Here is a 20,732-nt window from a genome sequence, read left to right on the forward strand (position 1 = left end):
ATAAATCCTCCGCCAACACCCATACAAGCAATACAATGGATTAAAACATATGTGTGTTTTGTAATCAAGAGAAGAAAAAGAAGAATTAGACCTGTGTGACAATGGGGTCTTCCAAGGTCTTTGTGAAAAGACAAGATGAAGGCTGTTATGTCAGTACAATGTACAGTACAATATCAACAGTACAATGACAACATTACATTACAAATTACACTTCAATTGGTCTGCTCTGTTGAGTGGTAATCAATCATTAGCCTACTGATTTATTTGGTGACTTTATTGACAATAATATCCCAAAGCATGTATTACGACATGTCATAATATTCGGATGTGTCAGTTTTATGCAACTGTAACCTGCTCATTATTATCTATTTTATGTTGGGTAAGAGACTAAGACAGCAATAGAAGGGAGAGGATTCAAGGTCAGACCTGTTGTAACTGTCATACTTGGCTGCACTTTATTTGTTTCATCCTCTGAAATGAAAACAATGGATTAGCCCAACGAAGGCTTAACTATTATTGTATGGGATTTCAAGTACTGTAATGTAAATTATCTCTGTTAATGACCTAGTTTGACTGAAGTCATAAAATCTCTATTTACCATCTTCCTAATATTATTTGCATGCTTTGGGGTTTAACATTTCGATCCATTTGAGAGACTATATTCATGTTACGTGACATCTTCATTAAATGCTAATTAGGCGATATACTCTGCCAGCACAAGGGACTGTGATTGGTGATTGCGCGATGCATCTAAACATAATGTACTGATATATGTCACTGAGCAGTATATACTGCTATAATTTCCAGATAGAGAAAGTATTTTGCTAAAACACTGGTTCATTGTATAATGCATTAGTGTGCATTTCCGCGAAAGTATTGATAAAAAACATGTACACAATCCACAAGCTAATAGCGATGTAGTGTTCCTTATGCATCAAATGGAAAATGTTCATGTGACTGCCTGTCTGTATCATGTGATGACATCGTGACGTCGTGTTGTAGTCTGTCAGCTGAGAAAGCTTCGGTGCTGGGTGAGTAAAAGCAACGGGGTTTCGTTGCTCCTGCCTGTATACGAAATGTAATCACATATTTATTTGTCGGTGTTTCAATAATAGTCAACCTGTCTTATTGGCTAATGTTTAAAGCTAGTATGGTTCGGATATTTTTTGCTGTGTTAGGCCACTAAACGTCGCTGCTATCGGGCTACTGTAGCTAGCCTAGCTAAGTTTGCTGTCTGACATTAGCCAGTTTACTAGCTAGCCAGTTCCTTAAAACGTCATGACATTGCAACGGAGCTAGCACTGGCGTTTTCTAGCTGGCTACTCTAATGTGTTGACTACCAGTACTCAGCCAGACCAACATCAAAAGGTTGAAATAACCCACAATTGTTTGTGCTCGTTATATAGCCAGTTTTCTTGTAAAGTTGGTGAGCCTTAAAAGCCAGTCAATGACATGCCATTGATGTAATATTACTGTCTGTTGTGCACCACAAGTAATTAATTTGACTGCTGCATCAAGATGTGACAAGCTATGAGCTGGTTAGCAAGGGGTGCATCATAATGTTAGCCAACTAGCTACATGACAGTATGTTACTCAAAACGTCGTTTGTGCGCAAGGACATCGAATAGGAGGAGCTTTACAAATAACGCTTAAATGAGAGCTAATGGATTTAGGTTCAAAGATATTCAAATACTCAGAAATACAAACTGTATTTAATCCCAACTCGTTTTTCCTATCCGCCCAGGAATACCTATTAAATATAATCGTGTCAAAGTAGTAACAACAAGATGGACATCCGCGGTGCTGTCGACGCTGCAGTCCCTACCAATATAATTGCTGCCAAGGCAGCAGAGGTTCGCGCCAACAAGGTTAATTGGCAGTCCTACCTTCAGTAAGTAAATGTTAGCACCCACAGCTTGATTTCTTACACACTGACATTACTTCTTGTATTCAGAATCAGAAACTCTTTTATTGCCAAGTATGTTTTCACATGAAATGAAAATGGTATATTTGTAGGTTATTGGGTACAAGCTCACTTGTGTGTCCAACAGGGGGGTAGCCAAGACATTATTTCTGGGGGGGGGGGGGGGGGGGGGCAGCTCTGGCCAGTCTTTTATTTGGGGGGGAACTTGATTGTCAAAAACTACTATTTTAAAACTCATACACTGCATCACTCAGAGCAGCAGTTTTCTAACGGTGTCCAGTGGTTAGCTGCTTGTCTCCATTGAAGTGCTGTCAGAATGCAGGTACCTTGTTTTGTGTCTTGCTCTGTTGATGGGGGCGTCGCAACATGTTGCGAATATGGTGCTTGTAGTATAAGTGACAAATGCCAATATAAGACGACTTTATAAAAAAAAAATACTAATGCATTTATTTCAGCTTTATACCATTTCTGTCCAGGAAGGTTTAAAAAAAACAAAAACAATGGTGGCCGTGGCCACCCCGTGGCTACGCCCCTGGTGTCCAAATGCATGCCTCATGAATCCAAAATAGATTGCTGCGTGAAGTGGAGACCACTAAAGAAATGCCTCACTTTTGTGTTAAGGGGGTGCCTTGCCTAGTCCTACACATTCCATATACCAGAAGGCACCAAGGTTTTGTTTCAAAAGTTCAATCTAGCCCACCTCCATCATTGTTTTTCCTACACTGACAGTCAGAGGCTGGCTTGTGAGTCACTTGTCTCGTGACGGGTAGTTCCTCTCGCCTGTCAGTTAACCATGCCTAGTTCTCATATTGTAGGCTTTCATCTGCCTGATGGTCAATCAAACAGACATGGCTGTATTTCAGAATGGTTTTAGACTGGCACATGAGAAGTGACGATACTTTTGGAATTTCCGGAGTGAATGCTGCTGTTGTGTAAACTGCAGCTATAATTTGAAACTAGGTAATAAAAGTGGAATTGGTAACCGGAGAAAGATCTAGTCCTTGCTGTTTAGGCTTGACAAACTTGATGTGAATGTGTCTACTCAAGGAGGAAAATCAACAGTCGATGACTGCTCTTTGTCTCTGACTCTTCATAAATCCTAATTTCTGTGATTTGTTTCCCAGGGGTCAGATGATATCAGCGGAGGACTGTGAGTTCATCAAGAAGTTTGAAGTAGCAAACACTGATGAGAAACAGGCCATACTGACTAATGAGGGACATCAGGTATCACATTTAATGTCTTGTAATCCCTATTTTGAGCTTGTATAGTGCCCATCTCTCTTTACTAGGCTACGTGAAACTGTTTCTGAAGACCAAATTGTTTAGCATATTTAGCTTACCAGATAACCGACATTTAGATGCCTGTAGAAAACATCTCTCAAGGGAAAGAAAGCCACGGCAGTATATTCACTTGCATTTGGTTTGTTTTCAGTGTGCAAAGACCTTTCTTAACCTGATGGCCCACATCTCCAAGGAGCAGACAGTCCAGTACATCCTGACTCTGATTGATGATACTCTGCAGGTACACACACACACACAAGCCCGCGCAGGGGAAATGTGACATCAGAGAATTAGCATATACCCTTTAGCGATATCAAATCGGTTTTAACTGGATTTTAGCATTTTTCCTCCACCTCGTTTTATTTAAACATTTGTTTGTGTTCTTGCTCTATTAGAATACAACAGCCAGTCTCTCCCTCATAACCACACCGTTGATACCTTTTACTGCTCTGTCAACTGTACATTTACATTTAGTCATTTAGCAGACGCTCTTATCCAGACTTACAGTAAGTACAGGGACATTCTCCCTGAGGCAAGTAAGGTGAAGTGTGTGGACACAACATCATTTAGCACAGCTGGGAATCGAACCGGCAACCTTCTGATTGTTAGCCCGACTCCCTGACCGCTCAGCCATCTGACCCGTACAGGAGAACCATCAGAGGGTGAACATCTTCTTTGACTACGCCAAGAAGACCAAGAACACGGCCTGGTCCTACTTCCTGCCCATGCTGAACCGTCAGGACCTGTTTACCGTCCACATGGTGAGCACAGGGAGACAAACGCCTCAGGCTGCTCACGGTTACATTTACATTTAGTCATTTAGCAGACGCTCTTATCCAGCTCAGCCATCTGACACCCTGGTTGCCTCTCATGATGAAGTACTTCCCAGTTCTTTTAGGAGAGCAACCAGGCAGACGTCGGAGAGGTGAGGCAGGTTGAACATGCACAGATCCTTTAGAAAGTCCGCTCCCCTTCACGTACATTTGGCCACGTTGTGTCAAGACTTCTCTAAACCTACAGATTCTTGTTTCTGTTTGCATCACATGCTTAGAATGATGCAAGGATTGTGCACTGGAAAAATAGCACACAGGCTTTTGTATGAGTCTTCTACAAATGACTAGTTAAAACTAAACTTGTCTACTGCTAATTTATTCCACCGATCTACGTCGAGTTACCCCTTTTAAAGAGGCAATTAGAAATGTAAAAATGGGGTATCTTGCTGTATAATTCAAGCATCCAGCATTTTATAATTCAAGTGTGCTTCTACACATGTTCATGGTTGGATTTGCCTCTATAGTCTCACACAGACAATCTCAATATTAAAATGCATCCTTTGTCAAAGAAATGTTGGCGATGAGTGAAGAATTGTTTCTCATTGTCAAAGTCTGTAGTTAATTAGATGGGTTACAATCTTGTGACACTAGTGGTCTGGCAGAGGCAGGGATTCCAAGGCAATCTAAATAATGAACACTACGGCTGTGGAGAATATGGTGGGCTGTACGCTGGGGAGCGATGTGGAGTGGATGAGTGCAGGAGCAGTATCCCTCATATCTGGCTTTGGTCAAGATGAGCCTGTTTGAAACTTCGTAGTCAATTCTACCTTTCCAAAATGTATCCGCCTTACTTGGTATTCATCAAATCCATTTGTTTCCTTTTTTATATTACACACCTGCTATAACATATTGACACCAGTCTTATGTTTCCTTCGCAACCTTTGTGTGCGAAGGACACATAAACATACCTTTCAGAAGCACATCTTCTGCAGCCACGCCCAGGCATGCATGTTGTCCTGTGTGCTGCATCGCCATGCGAGGCATGGTTGTTGTGCTGCATCGCCATGCGAGGCATGCATGTTGTGCTGCATCGCCATGCGTGGCATGCATGTTGTGCTGCATCGCCATGCGAGGCTTTCATGTTGTGCTGCATCGCCATGCGAGGCATTCATGTTGTGCTGCATTGCCATGCGAGGCATGGTTGTGCTGCATCGCCATGCGAGGCATTCATGTTGTGCTGCATCGCCATGCGAGGCATGCATGTTGTGCTGCATCGCCATGCGTGGCATGCATGTTGTGCTGCATCGCCATGCGAGGCATTCATGTTGTGCTGCATCGCCATGCAAGGCATTCATGTTGTGCTGCATCGCTATGCGAGGCATTCATGTTGTGCTGCATCGCCATGCGAGGCATGCATGTTGTGCTGCATTGCCATCCGTGGCATGCATGTTGTGCTGCATTGCCATCCGTGGCATGCATGTTGTGCTGTGTGCTGCATCGCCACGCGAGGGTCCTAACCTGCGTGCTTCTCCTCCAGGCTGCAAGGATCATTGCCAAGCTCGCTGCCTGGGGTCGCGACCTGATGGAGGGATCTGACCTGAACTACTACTTCAACTGGATCAAGACCCAGCTCAGCTCACAGGTACCGTGCGCTGCGACGCGGTGGAAATAGTCTGTATTAGAGCCCAGGCCATTTGATGTGGAGAGCATGATAGGAAGGTTCTTTTTTTTCTCTGAAGTGAAAGATTGATGGATGGAGTCCATTATAGGCTATTTCTGTGGGATGTATAGTGCATTGCTTTTGCCTTTGTGGGTCATCTTCTCATCTTTTACCTGTTTTGAACACAATTTCTTTGAAGACTGCTATGATGTGATGTTTATATATTCATAATACCACATAGACGGCAAACAACCCCTTGTTCCTCTCCTACACCAATTTACTTTCATATTCACTTGGTAAACATGCACCGTTAGATACACTTTAGACCGTGTATCTATGCCTACAACATAAAACGAACATTTAATGAACAGTGCTTTGCGTTAAATACAGGTAGAAAATATACTGCATTTTGAAAGGGCCATTTACTTTGTTCTCTCAAAGGCTATTTAACCAGTAGAACTTACTTTAGAACAGGATCTGTTTGTAAATGCCACTGTGAATTATTTTATGGACGACCATCAACTTTTTACTTCGTAAAGAAACCAAATATTAGGAGCACTGTGCTGGGCACGCCCCCCCTCCAAAATTGTTTTGATTTAGCATTTAGTATGTATCCTGCATCAATCCCCACAGCTCAACCCCAGTAAGCTGTTGCTGAATACAAAACAGTTTCCCTGTGCTCACCTTGAATATGTTGTCAACGGTGAATATCTTGATTCATGCTGCAGTGAAATTGAGCAGACTTGTAGGACCTTGAGATGGTTTTGATAAGGGACTGGAGGGGGTGGGGAGGGGGGGAGGCTGTTAAATAAAGGGCCTGCCCGTGCTGCTGGTGTGCTCACAAGGGAGAGAAACAACAACAACAATATTGATCCTTATTTGTTCTTGTATGTTTTGACCTCTTTCAACTCTCAAAAAAGTCACTTGCAAATCGAAATACGTTTAGTCCCAATGTTAATTCTTCTTGTTTGTATAGGTCTGTTTTGTTTGCCTGTATGGTCTCATCTGTTGCTACATGTGCTTTGTCTGACTAACATCCCCAGGGAAGGGAAGGGTCTATACTGAGTGAGAAACTGGAATATAATCAGCAGAATGTCTATCCTGAATGACATTCACATTCTAATGAAGGGGATGGGAGTCAGTTGGCTGAGCGGTTAGGGAATCGGGCTAGTAATCTGAAGGTTGCCAGTTCGATTCCCGGCCGTGCAAAATTATGTTGTGTCTTTGGGCAAGACACTTCACCCTACTTGCCTCGGGGGGAATGTCCCTGTACTTACTGTAAGTCGCTCTGGATAAGAGCGTCTGCTAAATGACTAAATGTAAATGTAATGAGAATGTGGGGAAACTCCCAGTTCAACATCTAAGCCGGCTATGTGGCACTTGTTTTTTGATATTGTTTTTTATTAGAAGCTACATGGTACAGGGCCAGACACAGGGACAGGAGCTGGAACTATGTCCCCCAGTGAAGTGAGTATGAGCCAGTGCATCTTCTCAACCACCTGCAGTTCCGCCCCCTAATGCTTCAAAATGGGGAGCTTGTGCAACCTGCCTTTCTGTCGGCTTTCACTGGACACTCACATCTTTCTTTCCTGCAAGACGTAGTTCTTTATTTAAAAAATATATATTATTATTTTTGCATCTTCCTCTTTCTCCTCACTGCTGTTTGGCACTCAAGTTGTCTCATTAATGTCTTGGCTACTTTACTACTACGGAGTTGTGTGGGACAGGATTATTCTAGGTAACCATTTTCTTTGGCATCCGGCATCAGCATGGTGTTAGGATGCTGATAAGGGTTCAGCTGAGAGGAACGTGCATGCCGAAAGCAGACCCACACCACACGCTGTAAGAAGTGTGCATGAAGAAAATCCCTTCCCTCTCAGATGAAGGGAATAGTGGACCACTGTAAGGCCTTGTGTGCGGCCGAGACGCTAGCTTTCTTCTGGAACACCAGTATACGTGCATAAGCCTCCACAGAACGCATCAAGGATGTCTCTAACGGCTCGACTAACTGGATGAATTGGTGCCCTGTTGTCCTCGTTTCGTGGCTCAGAGCATCTCTCTTTTTCATCACTTTTCTGCTCCTCACTGTTTGTCCCTCTTCTTCCCGCCTGTGGTTTTTATGGATGGCTTTAATGCAACTCTTCCTTTTTTTTAACAGATTAATTTGATCAATTCTCTCCTCTCGGTGACCTCTGCTCTAATCTCATCTTCACTTCTCTTTCTGCTCAGGTTGATTGGGGCATTCTCTCTCCCCCCCACCCCCCTATATGTACTGGACAGTGTTTAAGTGATTCTAGCATGTCCTTTATGCTGCATGTGCATTCAGTGTGTACCAGACAGGGTATGTTTTTGATGCAAGTCTAGATTGTTCTAATCACCTGTGATGTTGCCTCGGCTTGTTATCTCCCATCATTCAGAATGAGCTGGTCAATTTAATACCTAACATTTCACATTCCTCACTTGTCTGTTTGCACCTGTAACTATAATTATAGTGTGTTTGTGTGTGTGTGTCTGTCTTTCATTTTTGTTTTTCAAATCCAGAGCTCCCAGTATGTGCAGTGTGTTGCTGGCTGTCTTCAGCTAATGCTGAGGGTCAACGAGTACAGGTTTGCCTGGGTCGAAGCTGATGGAGTGAATTGGTGAGTAACTGTTTCAAGTTTCCTTTAAAAATTGTAATCCCCTTGTAATCAAAAGGCTTGAGCAACATTCTAGACTCATTCTGGTTCTGGACTGCTCTGCAAAAGGTCTGAGATTGTTCTGGATTACCGCAAAGACTACGGCCTGTGTTCAGAAGGGTTTTATTACTTATAATATTGTTTTTATTGATTTTATGTAAAGCATTTTGAGCTGCAATTCTTGTATGAAAGGTGCTATATAAATAAAGTCTTATTATAATTATAAAAAGAAAAGTAGAACACATCAGGCTGGTTCTGTGCAGACACAGATTAAGCAAAGAATCTTTGAAGCATTGGACATTAATTAGAACTCCTGGCTCCTCTCACCTCCCAGACACCAGCTGTGGAATCAAATGCATTTTGAAACATCAAAACTAAGTATTCATTATTGGCTGAATAGGTATTCAGGTGGTTGTTAACACTGTAACAAACCATACTTTTAATTTCAGAAAACACTAAAGTTTAACAAGTAAACACTGAATATTCCTTTCATTTTCACTTGAATGTGTTTTTCACGACCCAGAACAGTAACTGGCAGTCTTAACAGATGGCTGGTGTCCTTCCTCCCTCTCTTTGGCTGCCTGGTTTCCCGCTTATCTCTTTTAATTTCCCCTCTGCTCCTCTCCTCTCTTGCCTCCACCCTTCAGCATCACCGCTGTGCTTAGCAACAAGTGTGGCTTCCAGCTGCAGTACCAGATGATCTTCTGTGTGTGGCTGCTGGCGTTCAGCCCTCAGCTCTGTGAGCAGCTGCGTCGCTACAACGTGGTGCCGGCCCTGTCTGACATCCTCCAGGAGTCCGTCAAGGAGAAGGTTACCCGTATCATCCTGGCTGCCCTCAGGGTATGTACGTGGGGTCCATGACAGGACAGTCCTTCCCCAATCTCTCTGCTGGCACTGGGGCTTGTGTATCCTGCCATCTACTGCCCGTGTTTTTACTGAGTGAAGTCCAGTAGGTTTGTTTTCAAATGTGGGTGGGACAATTTTTTTAATCTATATACAGTATATATGGTAAATGGACTGCATTTATATAGCGCTTTTCTACCCTAGCGCTACTCAAAGCGCTTTACAATGTTTGCCTCATTCACCCATTCATACTCTCACTCACACATACCGACGGTAGCGAGCAACCATGCAAGGCGCCGGCCTGCCCATCGGGAGCAACTTGAGGATCAAAGTCTTGCTCAAGGATACTTCGGCACATGACCTAGGAGGAGTCGGGGATCGGTGTGGCTCAGGGGGTGGAGAGGGTTGTCTGTTAATCGCAGTCGGGGGCGGTTCGATCCCCGACTCCTCCTAGGTCATGTGCCGAAGTATCCTTGAGATGCACCCGTATATATATATATATATATGTTAGTGGTGGGCATAGATTACATTTTTTAATCTAGATTAATCTCACTCTAATTTTGGCGTTAATCTAGATTAAAATGGCTCATTTGAATTCCGCCGAAGGCATTCAGAATATGTGTGCTACCCAAATAATGACTAAAAGTAAGTCTTTGAGAACGGGTTTCTCAAGCCAGGTGGCGCATTAGACCAGGAGCTCATCTCCTGTTTCCAAAATGGATCACAAACTGCTTGAGAAAGCTGTTCTACTATGATAATTGGTGATGAAAATAAATTATGTTCAATAAGATGTACTTGTGTTTATTAACTGTTTATTAGATTAGTTAGCTTGGCTGTGCTGACGGGCTTGCCTCGGTTGCACTCAAACATCGTAGTTTGACGACGACTCTTCCCCTGCGCTACATCAATGCTTGGCCCGGCATCTTCCGCATTAGCTAAGGGATGCTTTGCGTTTAGGTGGTATTTGAGACTGGAAGAACTCCTACAGTAAACTAATTCCGCATAGCACAAGGTGCAAACAACCTTAGTCTAGTCGAGGTTTCCATTGGGAAGCTTCTTAAAAATACATTTTCCCTGAAGCAAACCAGGCGGCTTCATAGCTGCATCCATGTTAGCACGTCACGTTTGATGTGATAGTATCATACACAAGGCATACACACAGGTTCGAAGACTCGTTCTCGCCCCCTACAGTGCAATTCGGCTAGGTTAAAATATCAAGGTGAAAGTCATCATAGCTTGCTTATTATACCCAGCTCCCAACCCAACTTTGAGAATAGATTAACGGCGATATTTTTTTATCGCCGATAAGAGTCGCAGCGCGTTAACGCGCATCTTCATATGTACTGGGTGTCAGGTGGCTGAGCGGTTAGGGAAGCGGGCTAGTAATCTGAAGGTTACCAGTTTGATTCCCGGCCGTGCAAAATGACGTTGTGTCCTTGGGCAAGGCACTTCACCCTACTTGCCTCGGGGAGAATGTCCCTGTACTTACTGTAAGTCCCTCTGGATAAGAGTGTCTGCTAAATGACTAAATGTAAATGTAAATGATATGAAGATGCACCCGTTAAATAACTTTTTTTTAGCCTACGCCCCTGGAGTCCACTATGGCCACGTCCAAACTCTAGACTTACTTACTCATGGACTTGGGGAGTTGCAGTGATAAGAAATAAATACACAGAACATTCTAAACTAGAGAGGGTACAATTTCTGGGGAAATTGTAGGGTGTGCTTGCTTGCGTCGGTTGCACAGGGGTCCGTTTTTTAATGACATTTTTACAACTGATATTTCTGTATATTTTATCTAAAAATGCATAGGGCCTACTTATTATTTATAAAGATTACATAGATTTAAAAGCATCTTTTTTTTGCTGCTCATTTACAACTCAAAATACGAGTTAAGTGTAGAATGAAATATGATGTCTTCTCATTTCCCCTGCAAGAGGCAGCCTCATAGCTGAATCAACGAATACATTTGGCAGACCGGTGTAAAAATTGACCTAATCTCTATGACTTAAACGTCCTTTTAAGTTTTCCCTTCTCATGATATTTTCAGGCATTTAGCCTACTCATATTGCATTCATTCATGAATAAAGAACCCCCTTTGAAGATTATTCTACGACGTTACCGGCAGTAGAAGATGGAATCGCGATTCAAACAGTACCATCTGCTAACTGAAAAAATGCCCTCAAAAAAGTAAATAAGCTTGACATTTATTTAGTGGAAAATCGCTCATTCATAAAAAGCTCACTGGTAGCGATCATTGTCAGTAACAACGCAAAATGCGATATAGCCCTGTGTGGAGAAGCTGCCCCGGTAAATTCTACTACGGTACAGTACTAGACTACTGTGTTCGTCTTGGTAGCGATTGCGTTGGTTGAATTCGATTTAACGTTCCGTTGTAAGGTTTAGGCTGAAATTAATTATTTTCATGAACAGATTGACAAAGTTTAGGCTGTGGCAATGAAGTTCAGGTTAGTGGTCAGAGACTTTTGATTTAAGTAAGGGGAGTGCCGAACATGTTCTGTCGCCGTTTGATTTCCTAAACAGCTGTGTACTGTAGATGTTTTTGTAGTGTGTCTCGCGTAGGCTACAGCGTTGCAGTGAGCAACACTGGTTTGAAACCACAGGTAATGGTAATTTCACCAACAAATCGTTTACTAATGTCAGAATAAATCCTACAACGAAAATATATATGTGAGGAATGTTTATTTTAACGATTGAAAACAGATAACGCTACATCATAGACTACTGTAGTATGTGTTGCCCGGGCAACACAGGCTAATGTCATGATGCTAATACGTCAGTGAAATAGTAGACTACTGTTTCCGAAAATAGATGTACTTCCTTAATAATATCAGCTTATACTGTACATTACACATCACAATTGTGTGTCATATCACAAAGTAATAAATAGTTATCACCCTGGCCTCTTTGCTTGTGGCGTTTCTGCAGCTGCCTTCCAGTAAAGCTATAGTTAGCCTAGCTATCTCCCAAGTTAACAGATGCGAAACGAATGTTCTGCCAAAGGTAGTCACGCGTGTTTTCGTGACGTTAGTGACGTAGTGACGTTAGTAACGTCAGTGACTGTGGCTAGCAAATTAGCCACCGTTAGCTTCACTTTTCGCCACAAAAACGTAATTTCCACTTAAACCATACAACGGAACGTAAATTCCAATAGAAGCAACTCAATCGCTACCAAGACGAAACTTTTGACACCTACGTTGTCTATGTAGGCCAAATATTGACTGAGTTTTAGGGGGGCAAAAAGAAATAAAAATAATAATAATAATATATATGTGAGAGAACAAAGGTTGTGCTCTCGCCGAAGGCTTGAGTACATCCAATGAACATTACAAAATTTGATTTGGGTTGCACTATGCATACAATGAATGGCTTTGCTGCCCTTTCAGAATCCCCTTGCCGTTCACAACATCCATTATATTGGATGTTTGATTTGGCCTTAAGAGCTGTGCTCTGGCCTCCTCTGTTGATGGCATTACTGTCAGGTAATGAATTCATCGTCCTTGTTTCTGGCTGGATTCAATTAGAGCTCATGTCTCCATCCATCAGCCTTTCTGAAAGCCTTACTAACCGCTGCTTTCTGGCTCACGGAAATATTGACTTAAGCGTTTACTAGTTTTAGAACGGAAAGGTTCACTGTCGAGTTTTGATGTTGTTCACATCACCAGAATTACCTTGATATCCAAATTTTGCAGATTGGTTTGCTCACCACATGAGACTTGGAACTATGAAACTTGATTTATCCAGACCATCTGGGGGCCCTGAAAGCATTTTGTTGGGCCGTCTACTCATCTCATCTGCTAATGTATCATCACTAGTATCAACAGAAAATAATCCTCTATTATACTGTAACACCAAAGAACAGCCCAAAGGAGCTTGCATCAGTAAGCCACCATCATTTTCTACTATAGAATGTGTGGTCAGAGTTTAAATGAAGTGTTCTTGCTATATTGATTTCTAATACCGACAGAACTTCCTCTTTTTGTCATTTTTTTTGCTTTTGCTGGTTTTCTAAAGTAAATGTCATGGCAACACATTTATAACAGGTTTTGCGTATGTGTCGCCATGGTTTCACACAGTCTATTTAGAGACATGTGACCTTGGAAAGAGTAGAGTGTGCCTGAGAGAAAAAGAAAGACATGACAGTGATCCCAGCATCTGCTCAGATGCACCTCAAGCTCCTTCTCCACCACACACAAGTCTGTCCATGTTAAACATCCACTCAGTGGGAGTCAGTCACAGCTCTCTTTAACCACAAGGAACCAGCCGCTCCCCCAACCCAGCCAATGTGTTCTTCTATCCAAAGTCTCCCAGAGCTGAGCTGGCACATGGCTGCCTGTTTTTGGCCCGCTGTCCTCAGTGGGGGCAGCATCAAAACCCGGGTGAAAATCACCAGTACGGGATACTTGGGCTTTGGGAATCCCTTGGCTGTTGGAGTAGAGGATCCCTCTAATCAATGTTGAGTTTGGCCAGGGCAAACCTAGAAAATGATATCACATCGAAAAGCTGAGAACACCAAGATGCAGAAGAGAAACATCCCACTTTTCCATGTTCCCATGTTCCCCGCTCTTTATTCCAGAACCTTCTGGAGAAGTCTGCGGAGAAGGAGACCCGGCAGGAGTACGCTCTGGCCATGATCCAGTGTAAAGTCCTGAAGCAGCTGGAGAACCTGGACCAGCAGAAGTATGATGACGAGGACATCTCTGAAGACATCAAGTTCCTCCTGGACAGGCTGGGCGAGAGCGTGCAGGATCTCAGGTACAGAGCTGGGAGAGAGCGGGCAGGATCTCAGGTACAGAGCTGGGACAGAGCGGGCAGGATCTCAGGTACAGAGCTGGGAGAGAGCGGGCAGGATCTCAGGTACAGAGCTGGGACAGAGCGGGCAGGATCTCAGGTACAGAGCTGGGAGAGAGCGGGCAGAATCTCAGGTACAGAGCTGGGAGAGAGCGGGCAGGATCTCAGGTACAGAGCTGGGAGAGAGCGGGCAGGATCTCAGGTACAGAGCTGGGAGAGAGCGGGCAGGATCTCAGGTACAGAGCTGGGAGAGAGCGGGCAGGATCTCAGGTACAGAGCTGGGAGAGAGCGGGCAGGATCTCAGGTACAGAGCTGGGAGAGAGCGGGCAGGATCTCAGGTACAGAGCTGGGAGAGAGCGGGCAGGATCTCAGGTACAGAGCTGGGAGAGAGCGGGCAGGATCTCAGGTACAGAGCTGAGAGAGAGCGGGCAGGATCTCAGGTACAGAGCTGGGAGAGAGCGGGCAGGATCTCAGGTACAGAGCTGGGAGAGAGCGGGCAGGATCTCAGGTACAGAGTGGTACAGAAAACGTTCGACAGGCAGAAAAAAAGAACGGAAAAGAGGTCAGGGTGACTGTTACTCAGAGAAGAAAAGGGTGGGGGGAAGTCAGAGAGAGGGAGAGGGAGGGGGAGGGAGGGGGGGGGGGCTGGGAGAGGGTCACTGATAAACCCTTTGGTAGAGAAAGTTGGACAGGTTTTTTCCCAGTATAAATTCAGTCTTCAAATTGAGATTTCTATTTGTTAAAACAGAAATGCCAATTAAATATTTTTAATGAACATTAGCTTTGGCGAAGAAGAAGAAGAAGAAGAAGAATATTGACTGACAAATAAGATTGAAAGAAATCCTCCAGTACGGTGCTCTCTGGCTTGACAACTCGAGCAGGACTTGACTCAGCTACCCCACAATCAGTAGCCTCCTAGTGCAGGCTCTACTGCAAGTAAACACTTCTCTCTATGAAGAGGGGACAGAAAAAAAGTAATCCTAGAACTCTTAATAGCTTTCATATTCCTGTCAGACAGATTCAAAATGTCCCTCTTTTTCTCATCCCTCTTCTGTTCCCTCTCTCTCTCTCTCCTTCTCTCTTCCTGGACCAGCTCATTTGATGAGTACAGCTCTGAGCTCAAGTCAGGCCGTCTGGAATGGAGCCCCGTGCACAAGTCTGAGAAGTTCTGGCGTGAGAACGCAGTCCGCTTGAACGAGAAGAACTACGAACTCCTCAAGTAAGGAACACGCTAGCCCGACATGAGAACGTTCTGCTTTGTTCCACGTCTAGAATTAAGCTGTTTGGTCAAGGTTCACATAATACACACGTAATAATACATAGATTTCCATACAATAAAAAATAAAAATAAAAAAAAGAATGGAAAAAAAAGTATTTCGATGAAACGGACAATAAATTGTCTGCTATTTCATTTGCATGCATTATGAAAAAAGTCTTCATACCTTTTTTTCTTTTTTTCCTACCTCCGTCACCTTTCATGAGAGCCCCCAATCAGTGGGCCAATACCTTGGAAATAAAACAATGATTCATATCATTGTTGTTTGTGATTTTAGTCACGTTCGCAGCTAGTCCCATTTGACATCCAGTTTAAAGCTTAATCTACTCATCTCATTTTCTCATCAAGCTCATCTCTGTAATCAGTGGATGCTTCATCTCTGCTCTCAATGACAATGTTTTATTCTCTCAGGATTTTCCTCTCACTTGGGTGGGGCGATTGAGACGGCGAGAGAGTTACTCGCTTTAAACCTATAATTGTGTGCTAATGACCGCGCTGGTAATTTCCCGTGTGCCAGGGATTCTTTATTCGTCCTCCTCGCTCTTCCTCATCTGCGGCTTTTGTTGCTTTGTTTGTTTGTGTGTGGAAGTCGTTCTAAATAAGCCACGTCAATTTTGTGAAGTGGATCTGTTGGTTGTTGGGGTTTTTTCTTCCATATTTAGACAAGGGATGGTAACGAGCGAATGATGGCTGCAAACAGGTCTCTGCAGACAGAGTGGGATGGAGGATTACTCGTATCAAATGTTTTAAAATGTTTAATCTTTACTTGTACACAAATAATTCTAATGAAATAATCATACTCATTTATAACACGTATATCATCCCATTGAAGCACCTTTTAGAGGATGTAAAAATCCATTCAACCCAAACAGTATTTACCGGTGACATTTCTAGTGGGGTGTCATGGTGTTATTTCTCTAGAAGCGGGAGTTGTGTGTGTGTGTGTGTGTGTTGACATGCTTCTCCCTCTCACTCCTGTCAGGATCCTCACCAGACTGCTGGAGGTGTCCGATGACCCGCAGGTCATAGCCGTGGCGGCCCATGATGTCGGCGAGTACGTGCGACACTACCCGCGAGGGAAGCGGTACGGACCAATCTTTTTTTACCGTGTGTGTGTCTGTCTCTGTTTATGCTCAGCCGTAACACTTACGTCTACCAGAAAAAAAGAAATATCCCTTTGTGCGTGTGGTGTTCATGGGTACATAAACAACCACTGCTGTGCTCCATTAGCCTGTAAGAGGCAGAAGGCGCTTAGGCGATGGCATGCTTTTGTAACTGATTTGTAGACAACAGAAGAGCAGCCATGCGTGTGCCAAGTATACATCAGAGGAGAGTGGCCGGGTCCTGTCTGGCTGCCTCATATCGCCGGTCGCTTTTACTAACACTTCAAGCGGAAAGAATCAACTTTAAAAGCCTACAGCGGGGCAGCATGCTTTGATATCTGGTGTTTAATCATTTTAGGCACCGTGCGTGCTGTGTGTGTCACACACAGGCGTTTGAACTGCAGGGAAATAAGACGTACTATTTCCTCGCTCCTATCAGATGTTCTGTCCCCCTCCTCTGCTTCTAATACTCCTAGCCGCCTCTCCTAAGAGTATGCACAATACCTAGGACTTAGCTTGACTGACAGTGTAATAACTGATGTCTGTCTCTCCATCGTCACGGCAACCGATGGAGCCTCCAGTGAAGATCCGCGGTGTGAATTACCCCCCACCCCGTCCATCCCCCCAACCTGCCCCGGCTCTGCAATTAAACCACTCCAAAAACATTTACCCCTAGCATATCGGTTAACACCAAGAAGAGGATAGCTATCATTTCACGGGGCTATGTGTTAATTGGGTGCCATCTCTCCTGTCTGGCACACTCATCTGAGATACATCTTTCTACTCAATACCTCCCATTGTCTCTCTTTGGATTCAGACTTTCTTTTTTCTTTCATTTTCACACCCCCCCCCCCCCCCAAAAAAAAACTGCGTTCTCTTCGTACTGCGTATGAAGAGAACTTTGTATTGCATCCAACAGGGGTTCCAATGGTCTGCCTGCTTGTGTTTTTTTTCTAGAGTCATTGAGCAACTGGGTGGGAAACAACTGGTGATGAACCACATGCACCACGAGGACCAGCTGGTCCGCTACAACGCCCTGCTGGCCGTGCAGAAGCTCATGGTTCATAACTGGTCAGTATTGGACTGCTCTCATCACACCCTAGGCCCCCAACCCAGGCTGCTGGTGTGGCTGTCCTCATTGCAACTCTTTCACCCCTCTCGCTCTGCACCTGCTGGTCTGACAACATTCTAAAGGGTTTATTGTGATGGGCATAATTTCCGCTGGGCTCAAGCTTATAAACGCTATTTTAGTTTTGACGTCACGCTCGCTTTGGTCATTAATCGAAGTGCTGAAATGGAAAGAGACCAATATTTGCAATTCACCTCACAATGTCTTTGGTAATAAGACTAAAGCCAACATATCTACAGCTGCATGTGCAGTTTATCCCTATAGCTGTTGTGACTCTTTCCATTCATTTCATATTTTTCTTTTTAGATAGAATAAAGTTTCTACTTTGGCTTTACTTCTTTGAAAAGACTATTGAACATATCAAGGTTGTTCTACAGTATTTCCAACCTATAATGCCTTGCCTACACTGACATCTCTGAAGGGTTTGTAGGAAGGAATATCTCATCTTGGTATTACAAGCAATTAAGAGATGGACCATCTGAAACGCAGTATCATGAGGCATCAGAGAGAAAGGTCAACGGTGAATAAACCAAACAGTCTGTGTGACTACATTCCCAAGCTAAAAAAATGATACTTAAAAAGTACAAACATGCATGTCTTACATTTACATTTAGTCATTTAGCAGACGCTCTTATTCAGGGGCGACTTACAGTAAGTACAGGGACATTCCCCCCGAGGCAAGTAGGGTGAAGTGCCTTGCCCAAGGACACAACGTCATTTGACACGGCTGGGAATCGAACCAGCAACCTTTTGATTACTAGCCCGATTCTCTAACCGCTCAGCCATCTGACTCCCTATATTAAATTTAAGTATACTTTTATTGTGCTTGGATAAGTCTGGGATGGTGGCTTAAGACTTAGTTTACTCTTTCACTTGCTTTTATACTTATTTATAATACTTTTATCTTACCTGGAAGCTTAGTTTTTATTTTATTTTGGTTGAGGTTATTGTTAATTAGCGATGGAGGTTTACTAAGGTGTGCTTCACCCTGAGACAGGACTCAGCCTTTGATTGGAGATGAGGGTCTCCAGTAATCAGGTTTGATTCATGTAGAAGTCTTAAAGGTCAAGTCACACATGCTCTTATGTACTAATCAACACAAGCACTAAGGCATGCACATACACGATGGGTCAATAGACCCCTCCCCCCTCTCTCTATCTCTATCTCTCTCTTGCTGTCTCGCTCTGATAAATTGGCCAATACTCACACATAGCCACATATACCTTAATACTATTAAGAAATGGGCCAAACTTATAGGTTATGGATGAATACATCAAAGCATCTTGATCAGAGAAAGCCTTTGATGTTAGGGTTGTTTTCCTTTCATGTCCTCAGCCCACATTTAGTGCCAGGATCATTAGAGTGGATGTATCGCATAGCAAACCTGAAGTTGATTATTTGATGTATGTGGTTGTTTTACAATTTGAGAACCATGATATTGTGATCTAAGCACATTTGTTGTATTTGTTTTATTCCAAGATTTGGTCCGTCCCCCCCCGACTGCCATAATTCCCTGAATGTGTCTCACTGCTAATCTTTAATTATCTTATAAATGTCCCTAGTACCATAGTACAGAACACTTTTATGCAGTTTTTTATGTTTCGACAAGTGCTTTGTCCAGTGGCATTTGGATGAGAGCAGAAGCTAATGTCAATCTCAGAATATTCAACTCAGGAAAAGGCTTCTTGAAGTGGTGAATGGCAAGAAAATGTAATAGGTTATAGGTTATTATAGTATGAGGTGGCATATCAAATGTTGCTTCTGTAGGTCACTTTCACAAAGATCTGTCGGACATGTAAATTATTTATGAATTTTCCACCGCTATTAAAAAATAATTAAACACTTATTATAGATTAAGATTATTATTTTATTTATTTAAGATCCTGTTTCCATAACAATGAGCTGGAACTACCGCTGTAACAAATTACATAATTGTGTCAAAACAAGTGACACGTTTGTGTGAATGGAAAGTGAATTAAGATATAATTTTGGACATCATGATGCTAATGAAAAGAGCTCTCGGCTGTACTGGGTGATTTGTTTTAGAATCTTTTTAAGGGTAAAAAAAATAAAAATTGCAAGGACAAATGACTTATTGTTATTCAAAACGGTCCAGAAGACCACGGGTATGTCCTCATTGTGTTTGTCTATGTTTGGTTTTCAGGGAGTACCTGGGAAAACAACTGCAGTCTACTGAGCAAACCCAGGCTGTAGCAGCCAGGAGCTGAACTGTCTTCATGCATGTACTGTATGTTTGTGTATCATGGTGTGTCTGAGTGTGTATTGTACGCCTGTATGCCTGCCATACGTTGCAGTAACAAGAATCAACTGTCCATTTCCTAAGTTCATAAAGTACCACTGAAAGGTGTGGCTCCTCCCATTGGTCCTCAACTTCCTGTATTATTGCTGTGGTTTCCTCTTTGTGCAACGTGGCATATGTCCTCACAGCTACAGTAAGTGATGAACAGTGATTTGAGTTTTTATGTTTGTATTCGTTGTAAAATTGCTATTTATGTCTTACCTGTAAAGCATTGGAGAAATCATTCCAATAAAGTATACTAAGTAACTTATCTTCTGCGAATTATCCACATTTCCTTTATTTACAAAATCAGAAGGGATAGGTTTAGACTGACGTCATTAAATCTTCCGTAAATCTAAGAACACAAATGTCAAGCAACAATATTTTTATTTAAATTGACAGTTTGGTTTTAAAGTTAGAAAACGCATCACTACCTTTAGAAAGACATATGTTTGAATTTGACATTCAAAAGTAAAATAACACATGACATACTCCCCGAACCAAGAAACAAATGAGTGGAGGTTATTAGTTTGGGATGTACCTGAGATTCTTTGCCAGTGTTGAGTCAGATTATGGAGGCATAAGAAAGATCAGGCAAATGACTGTGTGGAAACAAGGCAGTGTTACCCTATCAGGATTTTAAATTGGATCTCAGTTTTTCTACAGCTTTTTCAGCTGACCTTGATTTAGCATGAATAAAGTCATTGTTTTTTTTATATTTCTTGGCAATGGGATATTGCAAGAGGACAGGAGATGGTGTGAATTTGCATTACCGTGTTTATCAGTTATGTACAACCCTTGGTATAGACTCTTCCACCATTTTATTTTTGAATGAGTGATATATAAAAGGAACTGAACAAAACTAAAATGTTTAATATTTTCTATCAGTGCAGATCTAGTCCTAGTCTAGCTTTTGTTAAATAAAGTCAATTTGTTTTAGTCCAACTTTTCTTTCCC

The 20,732-nt window shown here is 42.8% G+C and overlaps 1 protein-coding gene across 3 annotated transcripts; it reads left to right on the forward strand.

Annotated features, from left to right (window-relative positions):
* The first annotated feature begins 890 nt into the window (after positions 1 to 890).
* On the forward strand, positions 891 to 20,046 carry atp6v1h (ATPase H+ transporting V1 subunit H). Of its 3 annotated transcripts, none has more exons than XM_062482484.1 (14): positions 891 to 1,031; positions 1,745 to 1,891; positions 3,049 to 3,148; positions 3,357 to 3,446; positions 3,853 to 3,966; positions 5,516 to 5,620; positions 7,046 to 7,105; positions 8,180 to 8,277; positions 8,961 to 9,153; positions 13,754 to 13,932; positions 15,062 to 15,187; positions 16,227 to 16,328; positions 17,305 to 17,418; positions 19,641 to 20,046. In XM_062482484.1, exons 2-14 carry the CDS (start codon positions 1,788 to 1,790, stop codon positions 19,702 to 19,704), a joined length of 1,449 nt encoding a protein of 482 aa, XP_062338468.1. In that variant the 5' UTR covers positions 891 to 1,031; positions 1,745 to 1,787; the 3' UTR covers positions 19,705 to 20,046. The 3 variants fall into 3 exon arrangements, with proteins under 3 accessions (XP_062338468.1, XP_062338470.1, XP_062338469.1); XM_062482485.1 differs by lacking the exon at positions 891 to 1,031 and adding an exon at positions 1,059 to 1,078; XM_062482486.1 differs by lacking the exon at positions 7,046 to 7,105.
* Positions 20,047 to 20,732: the final 686 nt, after the last annotated feature.

The sequence above is a fragment of the Osmerus eperlanus genome, chromosome 16 (genome assembly GCF_963692335.1).
Source record: "Osmerus eperlanus chromosome 16, fOsmEpe2.1, whole genome shotgun sequence".
NCBI classification, from domain to species: Eukaryota; Metazoa; Chordata; class Actinopteri; order Osmeriformes; family Osmeridae; genus Osmerus; species Osmerus eperlanus.